The sequence below is a fragment of the Ranitomeya imitator genome, chromosome 4, assembly GCF_032444005.1.
Source record: "Ranitomeya imitator isolate aRanImi1 chromosome 4, aRanImi1.pri, whole genome shotgun sequence".
Classification (NCBI taxonomy): Eukaryota; Metazoa; Chordata; class Amphibia; order Anura; family Dendrobatidae; genus Ranitomeya; species Ranitomeya imitator.
This window is the reverse complement of record NC_091285.1, coordinates 23,545,906-23,560,714: the sequence shown is the minus strand read 5'-3', so window position 1 is coordinate 23,560,714 and position 14,809 is coordinate 23,545,906. Positions and strand designations below refer to the sequence as shown.

Sequence of the window (14,809 nt, the reverse complement as noted above, 5' to 3'; positions counted from 1 at the left end):
AGGAGGAGGCCTGCACAGGAAGATCAGCAGTGGAGGAGGAAGCAGCACAGCTGCCCCATGTGCTGTGCATTGGGTGCATTGGATGTAGCAGAGCTCAATTGGTTGCATTGTGTCAGGGGTTACTCGCTCTGCAGCGCGTATTTAGCTGCAGTCCTACGTAAAAGCCCTGACACCAGCGATGTACTGGCAAAGCCCTGCTACGTCCGCATGTCCTGGGTTTTAACCCCTGCCTCTATGATTCACTTTTCCCCCAAGGAGCTTTTGGGGAGGTTTTGATGCTGCAGGATTTCTACACCTATTATTTAAAGTAGGTTACTTGGATTTTTGTATAGCGTTTTTATATACGTTTTTTATAGCATTTTTGCAAGCGTTTTATTGCGTTTTTGTGTACTTTTTATGATTTGTGTTTTTTTTTTTTATTGCATTTTTGTGTACTCCAATGCTTTTTCGTGTGTTTTTATTTGTATTTTGTGTACTTTTTTATTGCATTTTTGCACTTTTTATGCTTTTTTTTGTGTACGTTTTTGTTTGTGTCCTTTGTGTGTGCTTTTTTTATTGCATTTTGGCATATTTTTTTTATGCACGTTTTTATTGCGTTTTTGTGTCCTTTTTGCAGTTTTGTGTGCTTTTTTTAATTTTATGCTTTTTTGTGTACGTTTTTATTTCGTTTTTGTGTCCTTTTTGCATTTTTGTGTGCTTTTTTAATTGCATTTTTGCATACTTTTTTTTATGTACTTCTTTATTACATTTTTGTTTTTTTTTGCATTTTCGTGTGCTTTTTTTATTACCTTTTTGTGTACTTTTTAAACATGACTTATTATTTTTTTTTTTTTTTTTATTGGTTTAAAAAAAAATCTTGAACTTTTGTAAAAAAAAAATAAAAAAAAAAAATGATACAATTCTCTCAACCCTATGTTTTTTTTTTCTGACATTGACGAAGATGTGAGTTTTTTTGTTTTATTTTGTGTGGTACTTAATACCAATGTTGTTTTCTTTTTATGGCATTTTTATTGTGGAATATGCAGCAACTAAAAAGATGCCATTTTTTTTTCCCCTTACGGCTTTGTACTTTATATGTTAATTAATTTTAGATTTTTATCTAACTTGATGATACCAAATATATTAATTTTGTTTTCAATATTTTTTATTTTCAGGTTGGGAAAATTGGGTGATTCCAACTTTTTTTTTAATTAAAATTAAATAATTTTTTTTTATATATCTTTAAAAAAAAAATATTAAAGGGGTATTCCCATCTCCAATATCCTATCCCAGTATGTACTAGGTGTAATAATAATAGCGAATACCTCCCAGTTTAAAATGTAGATAGTTCTTCTGATTCGCTGTCGCTTACCCCATGTGCAGGGCATGGCAGTAGCTTAGGTATCCATGGTTACGACCACTAACAACTGTCACTGAGTGGTCGTGACCATGGATACCTAAGCTACTGCAATGCCCTGCCCTGTATCTATTGTCAGGACAGCTGTTATTGGTAGTAACCATGGATATCTAAGCTACTGCCATGCCCTGCACATGGGGTAAGCAACATAGCTAATCAGAAGAACTATACTACATTTCTAATTTTAGGTGTTTTCTAATATTCTTATTATTACACCTACTACATATTGGGATAGGATCTTGGAGATGAGAATATTAGTGTATATCTAATTTCCGACTGGTGCCGAGTGACATGTCCAGCCGATAGCGACACAACGGTACACTATACCACATACACACCATTAAACATAGTATTACACGCTTCGTCATAAACTTTGTGTTGATTGATCTGTTTCTATTTCCAGATGGACCTTGATGAATCCCAAAATCCACAAGGAATATTTGAATGTCAGCTCTGCAGGCTATCCGTCCCGTATTCTTACTTTGGCCAGAAACCACCAAATACACAATCCATCATGTAAGTAAATGCGATCAGCAAACATTTCACCTCCATATTACCTGGAAACCATCAACAAGCAGGCTAGTTGCTGCTTTACAGTTACTATGGCTCTATCTGTGTTATTATAGAGGAGTGTGACTGTCTAGGACGTTCCCAACTAAGGTTAGATAGGGCAGCAACTTGCTGATGGTTTCCAATTTATTTCTTTTACAGCTGCAAATTAATTTACACAGCAAGGCAGGAATTATGGAAATAGTTAAAAAAATGGAGAAAAAATTCAAGTGTGGTGAAACGGTTAAAAATACTTTTATTTTGCCTTTTTTTTTTTTCTTTCCCTTTCATTTTATGTTAAAAAAATAAATAAATTACCAGTTATCATGATTTTTCCAGAGATACCAAACTTATGTTTTTTTTTTAAATTATTCTAAAGGCTTAAAAAAAAACGTCTTAACTTTGTAAAATAAAAAAAATCGGCATTTGTCAAGATCCGTAACTTTTCGATTTTTCCATAAATGTAGATGTGTGAGGTGGAGCTTGTTCTTACGTAGCGAGCTGTAGCTTTGATTGCCACGATTTATGGACACATGACAATTTAATCACCTTTTAGGCATTTTTGGCGGCCGATGCCGTGACATTAGGGGCTGTCAGGTACTGACTTAGTGATGGAACCTCATCATTAGTTAGCCGATGTGGCCACGAGGGCTATCTCTTGCTATGGAAGACCGGACATTGATTGAAATGGTGTAATTCCTCTCTTCGCCTGCGGTAGTGCTGTAGGCAAAGCACACAGTTCATTCCCAGATTAAAATTGAAGTGGTGTAATTCTTCTCTTCGCCTGCGGGAGTGCTGTAGGCAAACCACACAGTTCATTCCCACACAGATGATTGGTGGGGGGAAGAATACCCGATAATCAGTTTATTTTTATGGATATTTTCTAACAAAAAGTGTTACCAACCCCTATAAGTGAACAGTAGGCCAACACGTTCCTATGTTACATCTTATTTATCTAATGTGTGCACTGATTTCCCATTTTGTTACAGCCTCCTGGAGGAATGCTATGTTACGAGGGATCCCTTCATGCCGGACAAAGAGAAGTTCCTGATTCTGGGCTCCCCCTGCAGTCTGTGTCAGCGGGTGGTCTGTGTCGGCACGGTAATAAATTGTGCTATTTCCAGCTCTACAGAAGAATGATAACACCATAGAAAGGATAAGAATAGTAGGCCTCAGCTATCACCACTGTTTACAAGGAAAACGGTTGCTCGTAGCAACCAATCACAGCTCAGCTTTCATCTGTTAAACAGCTCTGGTGAAATGAAAGCTGCTTCGTGATTGGTTGCTATGGGCAACACAGGCAGAGTAACCTATTATGGTGGAGAAAATGTGGCTATAAAATTATATATATACTAGCTGAAGAGCCCGGCGTTGCCTGGGCATAGTAAATATCTGTGGTTAGTTATAGCACCTCACGTCTCTTATTTTCCCATCATGCCTCTCATTTTCTCCCTTACACCTCTCATTTTCCCCCACTCCTCTTATTTTCCCCCTCACTCCTCTCATTCCCCCCTAACAATTGTCATTTTGACCTCACATCTGTCATTTTCCAATCACTCCATTATTTTCCCTCACTCCTCATTTCGCACTCACACCTTTTCATTTTCACCTCACACCCCTCATTTTCACCTCAGTATATACATGTTTGTCATCTCCCTTATATATAGTATACACCTGTATGTCTTCTCTTGTATATAGTATATACCTGTATATCCTCTCCCCTGTAAATAGTATATACCTGCTGTATGTCATCTCCTCCTGTATATTGTATATACCCATGTGTCATCTCCTCCTGTATATATTATATACCTGTATGTCATCTCTTCTGTATATACTATACACCTGTATGTCATCTCGTCCTCTATATACCTGTGTCATCTCCTCCTGTATATAGTATATACCTGTATGTCATCTCCCCTGTATATAGTATATACCTGTGTCCTCTCCTCCTGTATATAGTATATATATACCTGTGTCATCTCCCCTGTATATAGTATATATGTGTCATCTCCTCCTGTATATAGTATATACCTGTGTCATCTCCTGTATATTTTATATACCTGTAAGTCTTCTCCTCCTGTATATAGTATATACCTGTGTCAGCTCCTCCTGTATATAGTATATACCTGTGTCATCTGCTCCTGTATATAGTATATACCTGTGTGTCATCTGCTCCTGTATATAGTATATATCTGTGTGTCATCTCCTCCTGTATATAGTATATATCTGTATGTCATCTCCTCCTGTATTAGACCGCGTTCACACATTATTTGCTCAGTATTTTTACCTCAGTATTTGTAAGCTAAATTGGCAGCCTGATAAATCCCCAGCCAACAGGAAGCCCTCCCCCTGGCAGTATATATTAGCTCACACATACACATAATAGACAGGTCATGTGACTGACAGCTGCCGTATTTCCTATATGGTACATTTGTTGCTCTTGTAGTTTGTCTGCTTATTAATCAGATTTTTATTTTTGAAGGATAATACCAGACTTGTGTGTGTTTTAGGGCGAGTTTCATGTGTCAAGTTTGTGTGTTGAGTTGCATGTGGCGACATGCGGGTAGCAACTTTTTGTGTGTCGAGTTGCATGTGACAGGTTAGTGTAGCAGGTTGTGTGCAGCAAGTTTTGCGCATGGCGAGTTTTATGTGTGGTGCGTTTTGAATATGTGCAAGTTTTGTGTGAGGCAACTTTTGCATGTGTTGCAACTTTCGTGCATGTGGCAATTTCTCCGCATGTGCAAGTTTTGCGTGTGGCGAGTTTTCCATGAGGTGAGTTTTGCATGAGCCTAGTTTTGCATGTGGCGAGTTTTGCGTGGCTACTTTTGTGTTTCGACTTTTATGTGGCGAGGTTGGTGTATGTGTGGTGAAATGTGTGCTGAGGGTAATATGTGTTCAAGCACGTGGTAGTGTGTGGCGCATTTTGTGTGTGTTTTCATATCCCCGTGTGTGGTGAGTATCCCATGTCGGGGCCCCACCTTAGCAACTGTACGGTATATACTCTTTGGCGCCATCGCTCTCATTCTTTAAGTCCCCCTTGTTCACATCTGGCAGCTGTTAATTTACCTCCAACACTTTTCCTTTCACTTTTTTCCCATTATGTAGATAGGGGCAAAATTGTTTGGTGAATTAGAACGCGCGGGGTTAAAATTTCGCCTCACAACATAGCCTATGACGCTCTCGGGGTCCAGACGTGTGACTGTGCAAAATGTTGTGGCCAGAAACTTGAGTGCATCGAAACAGATATGTATTTCCTGCCTGGACAGATCAGGCGCTGTGTAGACTGAGGTTTTTCCCAAGTAAAAACCACTGCAGGAAATGTTCCTTTCTTGAAGGTTTTTAGGGTGCATGCCTAAGCCGAAATTCCCAAGAGCAAGACAATTCAGGAAAATGCCGCCTTTTTTTTTTTTTTTTTTTTTAAGCATTTTTTGGGCATCTTACCCCTTTTGTGTCAGAATCCACCTGAAAAAGATAAAAGATGTCACGCAGAGCCTTATTTAGCTTTTATTTTGATGAAGGCTTTTTTTTTTTTTTGTTGCAACCTTTTGATCTTAGAAAACAAATACCTTAAAAAAAAAAAAAAAAAAACTGTCTGAATGAAAGGAATCATTATCTTTTTGTAGTGGTCAAAAAAGTCAGGGGTTTTTTTTTAGCAGAAGATGAATCGGGAAACTGTTCTTTTATCTATAATTCTGGCAAATAAAAGGACAAAAAAGGGGGGGGGGGGTGAAGGAACAGGACAAAAAAAAGTGGAGTAAGGACAAAAAAAGGGGAAAGGACCCCCAAAAAAAAAAAAAAAAGGCAGGACCAAAAGAGGGGGGTCAGGACAAAAAAAAAGAGTAACGACAAAAAAGGGGGGATAGGTTAAAAAAGGAGTAAAGACAAAAAAAGAGGGGGGGCAGGTTAAAAAAAAGTGACAAAAGGGAGGGGGACAGGTTAAAAAAAGGAGTAAAGGCAAAAAAAGGAGTAAGGACAAAAGGGAGGAAAGTTTAAAAAGGAGTACAGACAAAAGAAAGAGTAAGGATTAAAAAAGGAGAAAAGGGGGGACAGGATAAAAAAAGACAAAAAAGGAGTAAGCACAAAAAAGGGGGGACAGGACAAAAAAAGGCGTAGAAGACAAAACAAAAAAGGAGAAAAAAAAAAGTGAGAACCACAAAAAAGCAGCAGCGGCAAAAACCATCAGAAAACATGCTATAGGAGTGACCAAAATAAAGACACAAGATGCTTTAGAAAAGAACAAAAAAAAGGAAATAGTTTCCCCACAAGGTTCACTATCGTGATTGCCAAGGAAAAATACCAGGAATTTGCAGATCTGAACCCAAATCTAGAACCATTTTGTGCAGAAAATAGTAAAACCACATGTGTGAGATTTAGCAAATGTAATCCACGTCTAGTTCTGCCATTTTGGGGTCTGTTCACACAATAAGGATTTACATGGGTTTTGGGACCGATTTAACAATAAAATCTGCATATAAAAAAGCAACATTTTGTGAATTATTACAGATTCTGCCAGGACGGGTCTCCTTCTCTTGTGGAGACGCAGCAGTAATCTTCTGTAAAATTTTTTTTCCCCAAAAAAATCCTTAAACCAGTTGCCGCTCTGCCCCCCCCCCCTCCTACAAGACTTCATTCATCCCGACACTGTCTCCTCTGCCCGACTTTAGGACTGCAGCCTCTTCTACTCCAAGAGATTCTGCCTCCCCTGCGTCACCAAGAACAAGGCGGCTTTTCCTCCCGAGATTCAGCAGGACCTGGATAAGAGGAAGACCCAGACTAAATGAACTACGGCGCCACTGACTGCACAGGAGGACGAGCAGCCGCCATTTATACAAGACATCTCACCCTTATCTGTCATAGAAGGGACTTCATGCCTGACAGAATGGAAAGAGAACATACAACGCTCATTCCGTGCACCATCAGAAAGAATAAAGGGGAATTCTAGATACAAAAAATAAAAATCTTGCAATGTAGAAAATTCGAAACTTTTCTTTTATAGGTTGGAGATCCTTAAAGGAACCTGCCAGGAAGATTCCATCATTGAAACTAGTGGTCCCGATGGATAGGACCTAGTGAAACAATAAAAAACCATACCTGTCTTGTAGTAATCTGATGTGCCAACGCCGAGAAATTGAGCTTTGAAATAACATGTAAATAAGCCTGGAAGTGCGTTAGGCGCACGGTGTCTATTGACACACCCTCAATGCACTTTCAAGATAATTTGCATAAGGGTCAAAGCTACATTTCTCAGTGCTGGTGCATGGGATTACTACAAGACAGGTATCGTTGTTCTTGTTTTTTTTTTTAACAGGACCTACCAATAGTGTCAGTGGTAAAAAAAAAAAAAAAAAAAAGTCCTAATGGGACCCTATACCCCTACCAATCGCTCAAACAACTGAGAAGCAGCACTAAAGGGAAAGTTTATGGGACTGTACATCACTGTGTACTTTTGCACAGTGGTTTGAGTGATCAGTAGGGGTCCCAGGACAAGGATGGACCCCCACACAAACATGTAGAAGCATTTTAGCTATCTGTGCCTGGTTTCATGTAAAGGAGACCTCTGTACATATATATATATATATATATATATATATATAATCTGTAAGGGGAGGAAAGAACAGACACGAGAAGTAGTGTAATACCCAACTGATACAGTTATTTATTAAAAGTCCTTGTCCCATATCACAGAGCCCTTCTCACTTAGTGAGAGTATCGTCCGCCTCAGCGCCAGCCGTCACAGGCTCAGCCACTTCACCACGTAGACGTTCTTCTTGCCGACCTTGATGAGGGACAGCCCGTTGCTGAGGATGTGCTGGCCGACCACCAGAACCTCGTCTGGGTTTGTCACTCTCATGTGGTTGAAGCTTACGCCCCCGCCGCTCAGTATGTCAAAGCTGCAGGGTAAAGGACATTCAGTTAGAGGGTCTCTCCCCCATATTTTCCACACGATAGACCTACTCCGTGCCCGTCACCCCAGCAGTAACATTCCTCCTTTTTTGCATTAAAAACCACATCAACCGGTCTACTTTTTGACTTGCAAACATTAGAATACCCACCCACGGACCCCTTCTGGAATAGCCGACACTTTCAGACAGGCGTCCAGCACTCTAGTGCCAGGTTCAAGCAAAAATTCAGCAAAAGGGGCTCCCTGGAAGAGTTCCTGCAGTTCTTGATCAGACATGGCTGCCAAAGCGTCAATGCTGCTGTGATACAGAGCCTGCGTGCACCTAGTGGAGAATATGGATATTACAGCCATGCAATAAAATAAACACATTTTCTAAATAGGAGGCTTTTCTTTTGGCATCTTTCTATGCCCCATAAGAGCAATGGACGCATGAGACCTGGAGCGATGGACGGAGGCACCTGCTTTGATGATAATGGGCTGACACCTCACCTCTTGGCTGACTCCAGTCCTTCTTTGCCATGGACGAGCTTTGTCACCTCTGCTGCCAGTCTCTTCTGGGGTATCCGTTTCTCCGGCTCCTTGGCGTGTTGTTCCATAATGTGTGCAATCTCCGGCAGGGGGAGGAAAGTGAAAAGTTTTAGGAACCTAAGAAAAAAAACAAAAAAAAACCATAAATACACAGGGGATCCATTGGTAACAAGAACGGTGACCGACCATCCAGGTCTATTTTGTATATTAATACACTAAGGCTCCGTTCACACCTGTGTGTGCATCTGAGGTTTCAGCGGGAGACCCGTGGCTGGTCTGGACATGGTGGTCTGTACGTGGCCCATAAATGCTGGATGTGTAGAACTGGCTTAGTTGTGCAGCACTGCTTACTCCGGCATCGGTAGGCGAGCGGCACTGACGACGTGTCTGCACATACCGGAGCGGCAGGTATCATGGAGGGATGTGCAGACGTCATTAGCGCCCCTCGCCTCCTGAAGGGAGCGACATTCCCTCTACGTGGTCTCCTTTTCAATCCCTGATTATAAATCTTACTCACACCCCCTGTCCTAATATTGCACATCACCTCTCCACGTTGCCATCTTGCTGCCGTACAAAGTACTGGTAGAACTCAAACGGTGACGTCCGCTCTCGGTTCAGCCATACGGCGTTTCCGGCAGACTTGCCCAGCTTATCTCCGGTGGTGCTTGTGATAAGCGGCAACAGGATCCCGAACACGTCTTCTCCTGTGGTCCTGTGTAAAGACAGAGGGTCAATATATAATCCCGACCACATAGATCACACCCCAGAGAACGGCCTTTATCTATATATCCGCAGCAGCAGGTTTCTAATTCCTGCAGGAGTGTGGAGACTATCCTTATGGGCATGTTCACAATGTGGATCCCCTGCGGGAGAACAAACATAACTACATTTGTGAGGAATCAGGTTCCTGTGCTTAGTGCAATAAATATCTTTTCGGAGACCCAGAACTTTATTTTTCCATGTTTGGAGCCATGTGAGGAGCTGCAGTTTATATATACCATTTTAGGGTACGTTGCTTTGCAGCATTTGCTTTACGGTACCTATACAGTGTCAGTCACCAGGTTTGGCCAATCTGAAGTACTCAGGGCAGATATACAGCATTTCTATAATGCCGGGGCTCTTTGACCTTACACGGAGCCTGCGCAGGAGCACGACGCCAGAGACTGTGAGGATGATACAAGGACTGGCCATCCACGCAATTGTTATGCAAAACCTATAGCTTGCAGGCTAAAATGATCGCCTCCATTGAAGTCCAGCCAGTGGCTCGGCTTCATAGGAATACTGACGTGACATCCATGGAGACCCATCAGTAAACGACCGGAGGTCACATCAATCCTCTCTGGTGCCCCATTCCTGTAGGGGGTAGAGATCAGATGCCCCTTTCTGGTGCCCCATTCCTGTAGGGGGTAGAGATCAGATGCCCCTTTCTGGTGCCCCATTCCTAGAGTGGGTAGACAGATGCCCATTTCTGGTGCCCCATTCCTAGAGTGGGTAGACAGATGCCCATTTCTGGTGCCCCATTCCTGTAGGGAGGGTAGAGATCAGATGCCCCTCTGTGGTGCCCCATTCCTAGAGAAGGTAAAGATCAGATGTCCCTTTTTGGTGCCCCATTCCTAGAGCGGGTAGATAGATGCCCCTTTCTGGTGCCCCATTCCTAGGGGGGGGTAGATAGATGCCCCTTTCTGGTACCTCATTGCTAGAGGGGGTAGACAAATGCCCCTTTCTGGTGCCCCATTCCTAGTGGGGGTAAAGATCTGATGCCCCATTCCTAGAGGGGGTAGACAGAAGCCCCTCTCTAGTGCCCCATTCCTGTAGGGGGCTACAGATCAGATGCCCCTTTCTGGTGCCCGCACCTCTGGATGAAGTCGTGCCCGGACATGAGGTTGCCCAGTTGGTCGGTGCCGCCCAGCTGGATCTTGCAGCCATGTTTCTGGTGCAGGTAGTAGAAGTCATAGGCCTGGAACACCTGGTAGGTGAACTCTGCCAGGCTCATGCCCTCCGCGGAGCTCAGGCGGCTCTGCACACTGTGCCTGCTCAGCAGGGTGCCCATCCGGAAGTGTCTGCCCACCGATGCCAGGAAGTCCACGGCCGAGCGCTGCCGGTACCAGGCGGCGTTATCCAGCACCGTCACCCGCCCGCCGGCCCGCACCGGCCCCTCGTGGTTGGAGAAGATGCGGTGCAGCGAGTCCCGGATCCCCCGCACGTTCTCCGCCAGCTGCTCCGGGCTCAGGGGCGCCCTCTCCTGGTGACGCCCGCTGGGGTCCCCGATCTGGGCAGTGGCCCCTCCGACCACAGCGATGACATGGTGCCCGGCCCGGTGAAAGTGGAGGAGGCCCAGCACGGCCAGGAGATTCCCCACGTGGAGCGAGTCCGCCGTGGGGTCAAAGCCGCAGTATACGGTCTGAGGGCCGGAGGACAGGAGCTCCTGGAGATGCAGCTCGGCGCTCTCAGCCGGGAACACATCCTTAAAAAGGCCCCGGCGTGTCCCGGACACTAGAGGGTCAGATAGACTGGACAGACCGCGCACACGGGGCCGGGAAAGACGGGAGAGTGACAGGAGAGCGTGTCTGATGGGCGCCGCCATCTTGTTTCAGGGAGGTGGCTGATGGGAAAAGAGTCAGCTGACTAATGGGGCAGTCTTATGAAAATTGTCTTTTGGTGCCTGTAGCAACCAATCATAGCGCAGGTTTTATTTTTCAAGCTGCGCTGTGATTGGTTGCTCAGTCAAGCACACGAGAAAAGCTGCGCTGTGATTGGTTGCTCAGCTTTCATCTTTCACGCCAACTATAAAAGCTGTCCTGTGATTCGTTGCTCACCTTTCATTTTTTTTTTTTTTTTTTTTTTTTTTTAAAGCGCACTTATAACCTGTGCTGTGATTGGTTAATTTGCTTTCATTTCTTTTTCAGGCGCACTATAAAAGCTGCGCTATGATTGGTCACTCAGTATAAATTGCTTTGTCAGACGCACTATAAAAGCAGGGATGTGATTGGTTGTTCAGTGAAACAAAGACAAAAGTTGATAAATCTATGAGGTTCTGCTGAGTAAATTAAAGGAACAGTAACATCATAAAAAACAACCAAAAATAAAACTCGTCTTCCGTATCCTCAAGTCATCCAACTTTGATATTCCCCGAAAGTGGCCACATAAACAATGCGAACAGTGCACAAAACAACATAGCACTCACTGTGGGGCGCTCACCACATATACAGCTCCCATTCACAGCAATAACAGCAATAAACTGTAAGGCTATGTTCACACGTTCCTGATTTCCCTCCTTTTTTTTCAGGACTAAAAACCGCAGCTCTTGGCAGAAAACGCAGGTCTTTTTTTGGTGCGTTTTTTGATGCGTTTTTTGATGCAGTTTTCTATGCAGAGTCTGTGTGTTTTCTAGGAAGTTTTTTAGGGTTAAAATGGCTGAAAACACCCTAACCCTACCCCTAACCCTATTTTAACCTTAGTAGGGGGGAAAAAAAAAATTATTTATTTTTTTATTGTCCCTACCTATGGGGGTGACAAAGGGGGGGGGGGGGGGTCATTTACTATTTTTTTTTATTTTGATCACTGAGATAGGTTACATCTCAGTGATCAAAATGCACTTTGGAACGAATCTGCCGGCCGGCAGATTCGGCGGGCGCACTGCGCATGCGCCCGCCATTTTGCAAGATGGCGGCGCCCAGGAAAGAAGACGGCCGGACGAACACCGGGAAGCCGGGTAAGTATAAGGGGGGGGATTAGGGCACGGAGGGGGGGGGGGGCGGGCGTCGGAGCACGGGGGGGGGGGGGGGGTCGGAGCATGGGGGGGTGGGACTGGGGCACGGGGGGGCAGCCACACTGCAGCGGTTCTGCACCACAAACCGCAGAAAACCCGCAGATATTTTTTCTCATCTGCGGGTTTTACTGCGGGTTTGACCTCACATTGGATGTCAATGGGTGCAGAACCGCTGCAGTTCCGCAAAAAGAAGTGACATGGTACTTCTTTTTTACCGCGGCTATTCAGCGCGGCTTTTTTCGGGATTTTCCGCAATGTGGGCACAGCAGTTCCTGTTTTCCATAGGGTACATTGTAATGTACCCTGCATGGAAAACAGCTGCGGACCCGCAGCGGGAAAATCGCGGCGATTCCGCATGAAAAAAAGGATGGTGTGAACATGGCCTAAATCTGCTCTAGGGGAGTGGCTGCTGACGGCAGCCCAGACACAAAACTAGAGGTGATAAACAATTGGCACCGATCAGGGGTGTACATGGAAATCAGGGGGTCCCATAGTAACGATCTAACGTGCCTCCCTCCCATGGGATCACAGCTGTTATTACAAACCATCATGTCCCTGAAGTCACCAAGAACCTAAGATCAAAACAAGATGAACAAATACCCCGTAATAAATAAATAATAATAATAATAGTGAATGTAAAATACAAAGGAAGATTAGTTACCACTATTCTGATCAAAAAGTACAATGATAACACCTCTATATACAGTAGATAACACAGGATCCACCATTCACAATAGGTGATGTCACAGCTCACCTCCCCCTCCTCCTGTACAATGACTGATAACACCTCTATATACAGTAGATAACACAGGATCCACCATTCACAATAGGTGATGTCACAGCTCACCTCCCCCTCCTCCTGTACAATGACTGATAACACCTCTATATACAGTAGATAACACAGGATCCACCATTCACAATAGGTGATATCACAGCTCACCTCCTCCTCCTGTACAATGACTGATAACACCTCTATATACAGTAGATAACACAGGATCCACCATTCACAATAGGTGATATCACAGCTCACCTCCTCCTCCTGTACAATGACTGATAACACCTCTATATACAGTAGATAACACAGGACCCACCAATCACAATAGGTGATATCACAGCTCACCTCCTCCTCCTGTACAATGACTGATAACACCTCTATATACAGTAGATAACACAGGATCCACCATTCACAATAGGTGATATCACAGCTCACCTCCTCCTCCTGTACAATGACTGATAACACCTCTATATACAGTAGATAACACAGGATCCACCATTCACAATAGGTGATATCACAGCTCACCTCCTCCTCCTGTACAATGACTGATAACACCTCTATATACAGTAGATAACACAGGACCCACCAATCACAATAGGTGATATCACAGCTCACCTCCTCCTCCTGTACAATGACTGATAACACCTCTATATACAGTAGATAACACAGGATCCACCATTCACAATAGTTGATGTCACAGCTCACCTCCTCCTCCTGTACAATGACTGATAACACCTCTATATACAGTAGATAAGGCTAGGGTCACATTGCGTTAGTGCAACATGTTTAGCGCTAGCGGGTTGCGCTAACGCAATGTTTTTATGTGGCCGCGTCCCGGGGTCGCGTTAACGTCCCCGCTCTCGCAGATCCCCGATCTGCGAGAGCGGGGAACGGACCGCGGGCGCGCCTCGGACGCTGCTTGCAGCGTCCGCGGCGCGCCAGGAAACACCGGCGCGCCGCTAGCGCGTGCCGAACATGGCACGCGCTAGTGCTGCGCGTTCCCATTGCCTTGAATGGGCGCGCTAACGGACGCGTTGCACGGCGTTAATTTCGCCGTGCAACGCTGTCCGTTAAGCGCGTTCCCATAACGCAATGGGAACCCAGCCTAACACAGGATCCACCATTCACAATAGTTGATGTCACAGCTCACCTCCTTCTCCTGTACAATGACTGATAACACCTCTATATACAGGAGATAACACAGGATCCACCATTCACAATAGGCGATGTCAGAGCTCACCTCCTCCTGTACAATGACTGATAACACCTCTATATACAGTAGATAACACAGGATCCACCCTTCACAATAGGTGATGTCACAGCTCACCTCCTCCTCCTGTACAATGACTGATAGCACCTCTATATACAGCTGATAACACATGATCCACCATTCACAATAGGTGATGTCACAGCTCACCTCCTCCTCCTGTACAATGACAGGAAACACCTCTATATACAGTAGATAACACAGGATCCACCATTCACAATAGGTAATGTCACAGCTCACCTCCTCCTCCTGTACAATGACTGATAACACCTCTATATACAGTAGATAACACAGGATCCACCATTCACAATAGGTGATGTCACAGCTCACCTCGTCCTCCTGTACAATGACTGATAACACCTCTATATACAGTAGATAACACAGGACCCACCATTCACAATAGGCGATGTCACAGCTCACCTCCTCCTCCTGTACAATGACTGATAACACCTCTATATACAGGAGATAACACAGGATCCACCATTCACAATAGGCGATGTCACAGCTCACCTCCTGTACAATGACTGATAACACCTCTATATACAGTAGATAACACAGGATCCACCCTTCACAATAGGTGATGTCACAGCTCACCTCCTCCTCCTGCACAATGACTGATAGCA

At 44.2% G+C, this 14,809-nt stretch overlaps 2 protein-coding genes across 2 annotated transcripts; one reads left to right on the top strand and one right to left on the bottom strand.

Annotated features, from left to right (window-relative positions):
- Nucleotides 1–10: 10 nt before the first annotated feature.
- CDPF1 (cysteine rich DPF motif domain containing 1) lies at nt 11–6,920 on the top strand. Its single transcript, XM_069763356.1, has 4 exons — nt 11–307; nt 1,800–1,912; nt 2,935–3,046; nt 6,610–6,920. Exons 2-4 carry the CDS (start codon nt 1,800–1,802, stop codon nt 6,724–6,726), a joined length of 342 nt encoding a protein of 113 aa, XP_069619457.1. The 5' UTR covers nt 11–307; the 3' UTR covers nt 6,727–6,920.
- A 653-nt stretch (nt 6,921–7,573) lies between these two features.
- On the bottom strand, nt 7,574–10,972 carry YARS2 (tyrosyl-tRNA synthetase 2). Its single transcript, XM_069763352.1, has 5 exons — nt 10,229–10,972; nt 8,920–9,087; nt 8,337–8,492; nt 7,999–8,169; nt 7,574–7,836 (listed from the first exon to the last, which is right to left on the bottom strand). Exons 1-5 carry the CDS (start codon nt 10,957–10,959, stop codon nt 7,677–7,679), a joined length of 1,386 nt encoding a protein of 461 aa, XP_069619453.1. The 5' UTR covers nt 10,960–10,972; the 3' UTR covers nt 7,574–7,676.
- Nucleotides 10,973–14,809: the final 3,837 nt, after the last annotated feature.

Bases quoted from the DNA above. Each gene is read 5' to 3' on its own strand.
- YARS2 (XM_069763352.1), bottom strand. From the start codon at position 10,959: ATGGCGGCGCCCATCAGACACGCTCTCCTGTCACTCTCCCGTCTTTCC. The intron at 8,493-8,919 runs GTGATGTGCAAT...TTTTTTTCTTAG, and splicing joins CAAGATGGCAACGTGGAGAG to GTTCCTAAAACTTTTCACTT. The intron at 7,837-7,998 runs GTGGGTATTCTA...TTTACCCTGCAG, and splicing joins ATTCCAGAAGGGGTCCGTGG to CTTTGACATACTGAGCGGCG.
- CDPF1 (XM_069763356.1), top strand. From the start codon at position 1,800: ATGGACCTTGATGAATCCCAAAATCCACAAGGAATATTTGAATGTCAG. The intron at 1,913-2,934 runs GTAAGTAAATGC...ATTTTGTTACAG, and splicing joins CCAAATACACAATCCATCAT to CCTCCTGGAGGAATGCTATG. The intron at 3,047-6,609 runs GTAATAAATTGT...GCCCGACTTTAG, and splicing joins GGGTGGTCTGTGTCGGCACG to GACTGCAGCCTCTTCTACTC.